We start from the raw sequence: 11,321 nt of genomic DNA on the forward strand, positions 1-11,321 counted from the left end.
ACACTAGTTTCACAGAAGGTGAAAGAGCTCGTTTGTGTTTCAAATCATCCACTCGGTTTGAGTTTTAATCTCCAGCTGAGTCTCTTTTACTTCCTTTAACACGGCTCCAGTTTAATCTGAACAGACGGTGGCGTTTTAAAGGGCTGTCTGTCTAACGTTATTATTACGGGAAAAAGCACTACTTTAGGACATAAGTAATGTTTATGCTGCTAATATTAATTGGAGAATTCATCTTAAAATCTTCTTAAAGTGTCAGAATATTTCGTTATTTTGTCTGGTTCAGATTTGAGTAAATTAACCAAAAGTTCTGCATTCAAAGTGACGATTTTAAACGCTTTTGTGTGTTACTATTGTTTGAATTAAGATATTTGTATTTATTTTTACTAACATTATTTCAGGATTGTAATTCCTCTTTGTACCTTTTGTAGTCATTGCAGTTTTTTGTAGTTTTTAAACAGAAGAGGAAGTCCGTCTAAGGGAACTTATATCATCCGGAGACAGTTCCCGTCGGAGCTATTTTTAAGTTGAACGCTAACTTCCGGTACAGGACTAGTTTCACAGAAGGTGAAAGAGCTTGTTTTTGTTTAAAATCTTCCTTCGTGTTGAGTTTTAATCCAGAAACTTCTCCACGAGACTCTCTTTTACCACCAACAACACGGCGTCAGTTTGATTCCGAACAGACGGTGGAGTTCAAAAAGCGGCCGTTGGTTAGTCTGTTAGCTCGCTAACATTAGCACGCTAAGCTAACCGGCTATCAGCGGCTCCCGGAGAGAACCAACCCGGAATTTATCGCTCAGAATCGGACCCTTGAGTTGTAAAAACGCCTCTCGAACCGTGATTATTTTTTTTTTGCATTACATAGGTGTATTTTGTTAGTTTGTTAGCTCGCTAACTTTAGCACGCTAAGCTAACCGGCTATCAGCGGCTCTTCGAGAAAACCAACCCGAAAAAGATCACTTAGAATCGGACCCGTGAGTTGTAAAAACGCCCCTCGAACCCTGATTTTTTTTTTTTCCTTGCATTACGGAGAAGGTGGATTTTTCATGTGTGCACCGGGCCGGGTTTGGACTCTTTAATGGGAGGCTCCTCGCTGCGGACGGGGATCAGGCTGCTGCTGGAACCGGGGACCTGGCTGCTGTGTACCGGGTCCACATGGAGCCTTTGGCCGGGTACGTGTTCAAGGCGGCCAGCGAAGGCCGGGTCCTGACGCTGGCCGCGCTGCTGCACAACCACCCGGAGGAGGAGGTGCGGTTCCTGCTGAGCCATGTGACCCAGGTGGCCGGCCAGAGGTCCACTCCGCTCATCATCGCGGCCCGGAACGGACACGACAAGGTGGTCCGGCTGCTGGTGGATCACTACCGGGTCAACACGGAGCAGACCGGCACCGTGCGGTTCGACGGGTGAGAGGGACTACTTTGTGTTAAAACATGTCTAACTGTTTGTGAGGGCTTCATGTAAAAGAGTCTACATATGAGATGTAGAGACACACGTTCAAATAAAGCAGATTAAAGAGAACATTTAAATAATACAAATGTTAACAGACAAGATTCCCCCCCCCCTCCCCAAAAAAGACAGCACACTTCTAAGATACAAAATGAAACGACATTTAAAATCCAACAGACACTAACAACAATTAAAGCAGCCACTAAAAATACAATTAAAACAGATATGCAAATAACAAATTAAAATAACAACAGATACTTAAATTAAAATCCAATAGAGACTAAAAGACAAATGACTCGTAAAATGCTAAAATAAAAAAAATGCCATGTTTTAAACATATTGTGTGAATGATTCAATCTTAAAACTTAATCAAAAGCCATTATTAAAAATACATAATATGATTTTTATATATAAGAAATATACGTTTTATATAAACACTCTATTTGATCCCAATTTAGGAAATGATTTTGTTCCAGAAGAAGCATCGGTGTGTTCAGAACATTTAGTCACGTGTAAAAACAACGAACGTTCATATTTCCCTGAGTTAGGTTTTGTTTCACGTCAGCCTCACGACAGAAACCGGTCTCTCCTCTGAACTGAAACTGGGAGCTGGTTTTTCCTGCTTCACACACACACACACACACACACACACACACACACACACACACACACACACACACACACACACACACACACACACACACAGTTTTCATATGAGAAGGATTATGTCACAAGCAGAACATTTAATAAAACATGAACTAAAAGCTGATTAAGATCATTCTCTCTCCTCGTTGTTGTTTCAGTAGAAAATAAAAAACCAAGTGACAACTTTTTTTTTCACATTAAAAATAATTTCAAATCATGAGTAACGCAGGTGAGTCTGTTGGCTTCTCTGTAGACACTCTCTCTCTCTCACACACACACACACACCACACACACACACACACACACACACACACCCACACACACACACACACACACACCACACACACACACACACACACACACTCACACTCACACTCTCTCTCTCTCTCTCTCACACACACACTCTCACACTCACACACACTCTCACACGCACACTCACTCTCACACTCACACTCACTCTCACACTCTCTCTCACGCTCACACTCTCTCACACACACACACACACACACACACACACACACACACACACACACACACACACACACACACTCACTCTCACACTCACACTCACACTCACTCTCACACTCTCTCTCTCACACTCTCTCTCTCACACTCACACTCTCACTCACTCTCTCTCTCACACACACACACACACACACACACACACACTCACACTCACACTCACACACACTGTGACGTCACGAGACAGGCTAAAGAAAGTTTCCTCTGTGTTTAGTGATAATTCTTTGATTTGAGCTTTTCCAAAATATACAAGTTATTTTGGACGTAAATGTCTTTGTTTACAAAAATACTGAAACAATGACCAATCATAAAAACACTTGAGGTGTAGCGAGACAGAACTATTCTTCCTTTAGATGTTTTATGTTAAAATCAGAAGCACATCAGACGGTTGCTTTTGTCTGTTTTCATTTCACTTGACAGACTGTATGTGGCTTGTCTTTTTGTTTATGTCTGTCTGTAAGTTGTTGCTTTTGTCGGGACCCCCTTGGAAACGAGATGGTGCATCTCAAGGGGTTTATCCCAATCAATAACATTTCTATATATTGTGAAGATGAATCAGTTTTCTGAGTTCCTGCAAACCACCAAGACGAATCATAAAAACAATTAAGGTTTAAGGAAACTACATATTCTTCCTTAAGATGTTAAATAAAACCAGAGACCAATCAGACGGTTGCTCCTCTCTTCTTCTTCTCTGTTTTCAGTGTGAAGATGAGTCAGTTTTCTGAGTTCCCGCTCTTCTTCTCTCTCTAACAGCTACGTGATCGACGGAGCGACGGCCCTGTGGTGCGCTGCGGGTGCCGGACACTTTGACGTGGTCCGCCTCCTCCTGAGCCACCGCGCCAACGTGAACCACACCACCATCACCAACTCCACGCCTCTACGCGCCGCCTGCTTCGACGGACGCCTGGACATCGTGCGCTTCCTGGTGGAGCACAACGCCGACATCCGAATCACCAACAAGTACAACAACACCTGCCTGATGATCGCCGCGTACAAAGGGCACGCTGATGTCGTCCAGTTCCTGCTTGAACGCGGCGCCGATCCCAACGCCAAGGCGCACTGTGGGGCGACTGCTTTGCATTTCGCGGCAGAAGCGGGGCACCTTGAGATCGTGAAGGAGTTGGTGCGATGCCATGCCAACATGGTGGTGAACGGGCATGGTATGACTCCTCTGAAAGTAGCGGCGGAAAGTTGCAAAGCGGAGGTCGTGGAGTTGTTGCTGGAACACGCCGATTGCGATGCAAAGAGTCGCATCGAAGCGTTGGAGCTACTCGGCGCTTCCTTTGCCAACGACCGCGAGAACTACGATATCCAGAGGACGTATCACTACCTGCACATGGCGATGATGGAGAGGCATCGCCATCCAAACAACGTTATCGCGAAGGAGCTTCTTCCTGCCATCGAGGCGTACGGTGGGCGAACCGAGTGTCGTACGATGTCGGATCTGGAAGCCATCAGAGTGGATCGAGATGCGCTGCACATGGAGGGTTTGATGATACGAGAGCGCGTTCTCGGCTCCGATAACATCGACGTGTCTCATCCGATCATCTACCGCGGCGCCGTCTACGCCGACAACATGGAGTTCGAGCAGTGCATCAAACTGTGGCTTCACGCGTTGAGGTTGCGGCAGAAAGGCAACCGCAACACGCACAAAGACCTGCTTCGCTTCGCGCAGGTGTTCTCGCAGATGGTGCATCTGAAAGAGCGCGTTGTTGCGCCGAGCGTGGAGCAGGTGTTGAGTTGCAGCGTGCTGGAGATCCAACGCAGCATGGCGAGGGTTGAAACCGCCACCGAGGCAGAACTACCGTCGGCGCTGGACAACTACGAGTCCAACGTGTTCACCTTCCTGTACCTTGTCTGCATTACTACGAAGACCAACTGTGGCGAGCAGGATCGCGCGCGCATCAACAAGCACATCTACGACCTGATCCAGATGGACCCGCGTTCTCGTGACGGCGCGTCTTTGCTTCATCTCGCCATCAGCTCCAGCACGCCGGTGGACGACTTCCACACCAACGACGTGTGCAGTTTCCCGAGCGCTCAGGTCACGAAGCTGCTGCTGGATTGCGGCGCGCCGGTGAACGCCGTGGACCACGAGGGAAACACGCCGCTGCACGTCATCGTTCAGTACAACCGGCCAATCAGCGACTTCCTCACGCTGCACGCCATCATCATCAGCCTGGTGGAGGCGGGCGCGCACACCGACATGACCAACAAGCAGAAGAAGGTAAATATATACGTATCTTTCCTTATTCAAGATGTTGATTTGTTTCGAATGTGTTAAACCAGTGGTTTTCAAACTGTGGGGCATGACCCCTGGTGGGTCGCGGAGGTACTGCAGGGGGGTCGCGGGAAGATTTTATTATTTTCTCCTTTTAGCTTTGTGAAGCTCCTTGAGAGGACGTTGATTTTAAAGTGCACCTATATAAATCAAATGTATTATTAGTGGTGCCCGATAATTATCGGTCCGATATTAGGAATTATGACGTCATCCCGATACCAGTATTAATAGCGCCGATAATATACAATATATGTTTTGGGTAGAAAAAAAGAAATACTGCGGTGGGTGGATTGGGATGAGGGGCGCTTGTTTTTCACTCGGCTCCTCCCGTTTTGCCAGTACTGTGGTATTAGTGGTTTAGGAAGAGGGGAGTTCTTCACAAATCCAGCGCTTCCTAACTCATGCCTGGCTGTGACGTAAATGGTGTGCGGCCGTGAAGCCAGGACAGTAAACAAACATGTCGCCGGTGGTATGGGACTATTTCAAAGCTTCAGAGTTAGATAGTTCGCTTGCTATTTGTATTAACAAATGCAGAAGTTCCACGAGGAGGGAAAAAGGCAACGAGCTATAATACTTCCAACCTGATTAGTCACCTGAAACATCGCCATCGCTACGATGGTGTGTTAAAAGCGTACGAAGACGCCTGCGCTGCTAAACTAGCGGCGAATCCAAAGCCAGCTGCAAAGGCACCGGGGCTTTTACCTATCCACGAGGCTTTTGGAAAAGGCAAGAAGTTTGCCAGAGACGACCCCAGGGCTAAAACGATCTCTAACTTCATCATAGAAATGATGGCGCTTGACGAGAGTCAAAACTGTTCTTGGCTTTGTTTTGTTCATAGTAGTAACGCTCACGTCATTTGCTCACTACTAGTCTTTGTTTTACCACCAGGTGTGCAAAAACTACAGGTACATTTAATATATATATATATATTATATTATTATCGATATCGGTCTTGAGAAGCAGGAAGGTATCGGTTTCAAAAAACCAATATCGTGCATCCCTAATTATTATTATTATTATTATTCAATTGTAAACAAACACTGCTCGTAAATATCTCATTGGTCAGAGAGCTGTGGGCAGAACGCTGCCTTTTGCAACATCCTACTTGTGTGAGATCGGCTTTTTCTGCTGTCATCAAAACGAAATGCAGATCAAAGCTGAACATTGAGAATGAACTGAGAGTGTCTCAAAACAGCAGCCCCGCTGTGAGAAGATCTGCGAGGGACAGCAAGCACACACAAGTCATTGATGAGTGGAATAGGAATGGTAACGTGATGTGATCGTTTGCTACCTGCAGTAGAAATAGTAGTTAGTTCATATATTTTCCTTAAAGAAATTTGAATTTAAAAATCTACTCGGGGAAGAAGGCCAACCAGTTTGAATTAGGCCAAATTAATTCACAGTATCTTACAAGCACGTTTGTTCAAGTGTAATCCATAAGAAAATATAATTATAGTTGGATCTTTAGATCTTATTATTAGCAGAGAAAATGTCATGTTTTTACAACAATATACGATAAATCCTACCAATATAGATGGGAACCGGGTTGGGGGGGGTCCCGAAAATATTTCCAATTTCCCAAGGGGGGCCCGACTGAAAAAGTTTGGGAACCACTGGGTTAAACAATAATACAAAAAAATACTATACAAACTTAAGCAGTGTCAAATTGATAAACATTGCATGCATACATTATAGCTACAGATATATCAATGAACATCTTAGGCTCCTCCAACAGAGCAACACAATCAAACAGACAGTTACAATAGTGCAGGTAAATAGAAATAGTGCAAAGAGAGTCTAAACACAAGTGACGGAGCGGATCACATGAGTGACCGACTCCGCCACTAACAGCCGACACACACACACACCAAACATTTCCTGCTCTCTTCCTAAAAAGGAACCCAGTGTGAGAAAAAGTGTTTAGAGAGTACTTGTCCATGGACAAGTGAGTTTGGTAATGTACTTGTCCGAATACATTTTTCACTTGTCCAGAATGGACAAAAATTGGGGCCACTGGAATCTTCTTCTTCGCCATCGTATTTTACATTTTCCCACAGTTTTTCCGACAGCGCTAACGTAAGTGAGCGGTGAGATTTTACTGCATCACACAAAGGGTTGGGTATCGTTTGGATTTGAACGATTCCGGTTCTGCTTTTCGATTCCGGTTATTTTCGGTTCTCGATTCCGGTTCTTTGAGAGGGTCAAAATAAGTCCCATGACAAACTGGGAGAAAAATATATTTATGAAAAGATTAAGTCAAATCTGTATTCCTATTTACAAATCACTTCATACGGTTTAATTTCTTACGGTTATTGAATACAATGATATCAAAATAATCTCTGCATTGTTTAGTTAGTTCTAAGTGGTGCAGTTTGAGAATGTACAATTGGCCCAGTCTCCTCTGATGTTACACTGCCTGTGAGACACAGTCCAACCACACATGTCCAACACATAGGCCTAATAATAATAATAATACATTATTATTATCTCAAAAAGAGAGATGCTAACAAATAATCTAGGAAGTTTAACCACTTGGATTAAACCGGAGGTGACAAGGCTTGGTGTCATCCTGGACTCAGACTTCAACTCCCATTTAAACAAAGTGACCAAAATAGCTTTCTTTCATCTCAGAAACATAGCGAAGGTAAGACCATTCATAAATCAAAATGATGCAGAGAAGCTAATTCATGCTTTTATATCTAGACTACTGCAATGCACTATTCACTGGTCTCCCCAAGAAAGCTCTTGGAAGACTCCAGCTCATTCAAAACTCTGCAGCCTAACTACTGACGAATACCAAAAGGAGGAAACACGTTAGTCCTGTCTTAGCTACTCTACACTGGCTTCCTGTAACTTTCAGAATTGATTTGAAGGTGCTTCTCCTCATATACAAAGCTCTAAATGGACAAGGACCCAGCTACATTGCTGACTCTCTAATAAACTACACACCCGCCAGAACACTGCGATCATTAGATGCAGGTCTATTAGAGGTCACCAGAAAGAGTCATAAGAAGATCGGTGATGCAGCCTTTGTAAACTACGCCCCAAAACCAACAATATTAGGGAAGCCAATACGTTTTGGCTGCCTTTTAAAAATGTCTATCTCTTTATCAAAGCATTTGCCTGACTTTACACTGCACTATTCTCTGAGAGAGAGACCTCAGACCCTCTGTCCTCAGACCCTCTGTCCTCAGACCCTCTATCCTTTGACCCTCACATCGTACAGGGAAAAACTTCCAGAGAAAACCCACAGTTTAAAGGGAACATGGGAGAAACCTCAGGGAGAGCAACAGAGGAGGGATCCCTCTCCCAGGACGGACAGACGTGCAATAGATGCCGTGTGTAAATCCAAGAGATAATACATTTTACAGCATATAGACCGAATGTTAGGAAATGCATGTGTCTGTAATAAGAAGATGAATCCACGAGGATGTCAACAATCCTGTGGAAGCCATCAGGGAAGCAGCATGACGAGACCCAAGGCAGGACCGCAGAGACAGGTTCAGCCACGACCCGAAGTCCACGACTTAATCCAGAACTCAGGATAGAGGATCCAAGACACAGGACCACAGCAAGAGGAGCAGCCTCGACTCCGGATCCCGGCGTAGACATAGATACAAAACAAGAACAAAGATTTGGCTGGGTTAATCGGAACAAGAGAATACACAGACACAGATAGAGAGGGGAAAGGTCATTGGAGAAAAGTTATTCTTGATAACCCTCTAGAAAGATCTCATGAACTTCCCCACTCAATCGATCAAGACCCGAGCAGTTCTGTTAGATATAGATAAGAAACAGAGATACAGCCTGTGGGAGGGGCTATTGGCTCAAAATGGACGGTTTTGGCCCTGGAGAGGGACTCGGAGGAATGTTGCAATGAAGGCAACAGCTGGGACATGTTTGGGAGTTGGTTGCAGAGAAGGCAACCCAGAGCATGTTTACTCTGATGAGTGATGGACGGCCTGTTTTGGTCTTTTATTTTGTTTGTTTAAGGTGTGCTGTTTCGTTATTTTTTTGTTGCTGTTAAGAATAAAGTTTTTTTGGAGCGTAACCCAACCGACTAGGCCAGTGTTTGTGAACGGACAAATAGAACCCCGTCACAACAAGTAATTGGAATATTTTGATTTGATTTATGGCACACGCCAGGATAGAGGACATCAGACTCCAGAGAAAACTTGCTCGAGTCCAAGTCGGAGCGTCAATGTACAAGTCGAGTCTGAGTCATCGTGGGGGGTTCCAACCCGGAACCTCCACCCCGCTGCGGGACCCGTGGTGGGACCCGTGGTGGGACCCCTGAGTCAGACGGTGCGTCTTGGTCACGCTTCATATTGGCCGGCCCGGGTAGGAAGAGACACACAGAGTGGGGGAAGTCCCCCACCCCAACGCAGCACACCTTCCCGGCCATCAGAGTCGAACCTGCAGTTCGGAGGAACCGACCGCCAGAGCACCGGCACTAGGCCAGGCCGGCGGAGGCCCTCTGATGGTGGGTCGCGTTGCCATTCGATCAGTGAGAGGAGGAGAAAAATGCAACAATGTGTCAAAATCCGTTATATGTGGATGAGTGGGGGGGGGGCTGGACACAGGCCGTCGGGGGGGCAGTGTCCCGGTAGAAGGAACCGGGTGAAATAGCCAAAAAAATTATAATCAACAGAACCGGGGAGAAGTGAAAAAAAGAGGCACTCGTGAGACTTTTTCTCAAAATGCTGACTTTTTCAATGTTTCTTCAGATTCACGTCAGAAATGATCTTGCTTGTATTTTGACACTAAAGTTGACTTTGTCTTTAAAGACGCCGCTGGACAAAAGCACCACGGGCGTGTCGGAGATCCTGCTGAAGACGCAGATGAAGATGAGTCTGAAGTGCCTGGCGGCGCGCGCGGTGCGGAGGCATCGCATCACGTACCGCAACCAGATCCCCAAAACCCTGGAGGAGTTCGTGGAGTTCCACTGAGCTTTTTCTTCAGAGACTATCGGTTTCTAACTGACACTGAGAACCAGAACCAGAACCAGGCGCCCACAAAGAGTTTTTATTAAAACACGTCACTTTTTTCTATTTTTAAGTATTAATCTCCAAGAAGCAGCTGAGAGGACGCTGCTGCGGGGTTTCTGCCTTATCTGCCCGACGACAGCCGCCATTTTCCTTTGAGAGGGTGAGAGAGTGTGACGGAGTGTGTGTGTGTGTGTGTGTGTGAGAGAGAGTGAGTGTCTACAGAGAAGCCAACAGACTCACCTGCGTTACTCATGATTTGAAATTATTTTTAATGTGAAAAAAAAGTTGTCACTTGGTTTTTTATTTTCTACTGAAACAACAACGAGGAGAGAGAATGATCTTAATCAGCTTTTAGTTCATGTTTTATTAAATGTTCTGCTTGTGACATAATCCTTCTCATATGAAAACTGTGTGTGTGTGTGTGTGTGGTCTTCAAATGTCCAAAGATATTCACTTTAATAAAACAAAGTACGATACGGAGAGAAAAGCAGATTGAATTGTCTGAACGTTAGAATACTTTTATCGAGCGCGAAAGATTACCAACATCATTTATGATTTTTTTTTTGTTGAGCTTCCTCGCTTCAGCTTCAGTAATTCTGAGATTTAAGTCTGACTTTTTTCCACTTAAACAGATTTAAGTATGTTTTGAAATCCTAAAAGCAATGCAGCATTCCCAAGAGGAAGAGGATGGCTTGAGATGTAAAGATACATATGATTTGTTTGGTGGTTCTGATCCCCCTCTTTCCTGGTAATCATGTCGTGATTAATCAGATGTATTTATTTAGTTCTTTTCTGCTGGACGAGGTCACTAAAGAAAAAACATCCAAACTGAATGAGCATCCCGTTTAAAGTGCAGTTTGGTGTGCACGTGCTTTTGGCCACAGAGTGCATGTTTTCAGTGCTGTGCCACTTGATGGAGACTCTGAGGATGTTTGTGTGAGAGCTTTCATGCTGAAGATCTGAGGACGTCAGACTGAATGTCCAAGAGATGAAATCCACAAGTTCAGATAGAAATATCTGTTTTATTTCCCGCTGTCGTCCTGAAGTGAAAACACATGATTGTAATGTTCAGTTGTTCTGATCCTGTGTCTGCATCATTAATGAGGGGAAATATGACTTTGCATTATTGCTATAAAAACAACTCATTTTTAACGACTGTCTCCGACTTCCTGTTGATTCATTTGAATGTTTGCATCGTTTCTTTCTTCCTTCCTGACATTGTAAACCCTCTGGAGCAGAGAGGAGCTGTGGGTCATTGGTACTGATCAATGCTTCAGTTGTTTGGCTTTTTCAACGTCAGGAAACTGAAAGAAAACCTCCATCAGTGTTTCTTAAATCCCTATATCACGACATCAACTCAAATATATTCAGATATTTTAAAGGTATATATATATATATATAAATAATGACTCTTCATTATCAATATCCAACAACTTATCTGT

The 11,321-nt window shown here is 44.5% G+C and overlaps 1 protein-coding gene across 1 annotated transcript; it reads left to right on the forward strand.

Moving 5' to 3' along the window:
* Positions 1-5: 5 nt before the first annotated feature.
* On the forward strand, positions 6-11,031 carry fem1b (fem-1 homolog b). The gene is made up of 3 exons (XM_034196601.1): positions 6-1,400; positions 3,364-4,837; positions 9,679-11,031. The coding sequence occupies exons 1-3, from the start codon at positions 1,153-1,155 to the stop codon at positions 9,838-9,840; spliced, it is 1,884 nt and encodes a 627-aa protein (XP_034052492.1). The 5' UTR covers positions 6-1,152; the 3' UTR covers positions 9,841-11,031.
* Positions 11,032-11,321: the final 290 nt, after the last annotated feature.

This window comes from Gymnodraco acuticeps, unplaced genomic scaffold (assembly GCF_902827175.1).
Source record: "Gymnodraco acuticeps unplaced genomic scaffold, fGymAcu1.1, whole genome shotgun sequence".
Classification (NCBI taxonomy): Eukaryota; Metazoa; Chordata; class Actinopteri; order Perciformes; family Bathydraconidae; genus Gymnodraco; species Gymnodraco acuticeps.

What these genes read in the sequence shown, in the direction of transcription:
- fem1b (XM_034196601.1), top strand. Translation starts at nt 1,153, where the DNA reads ATGGAGCCTTTGGCCGGGTACGTGTTCAAGGCGGCCAGCGAAGGCCGG. An exon ending in GGCACCGTGCGGTTCGACGG is followed by an intron (nt 1,401 to 3,363) that starts GTGAGAGGGACT and finishes TCTCTCTAACAG; the next exon opens with CTACGTGATCGACGGAGCGA. An exon ending in TGACCAACAAGCAGAAGAAG is followed by an intron (nt 4,838 to 9,678) that starts GTAAATATATAC and finishes TTGTCTTTAAAG; the next exon opens with ACGCCGCTGGACAAAAGCAC.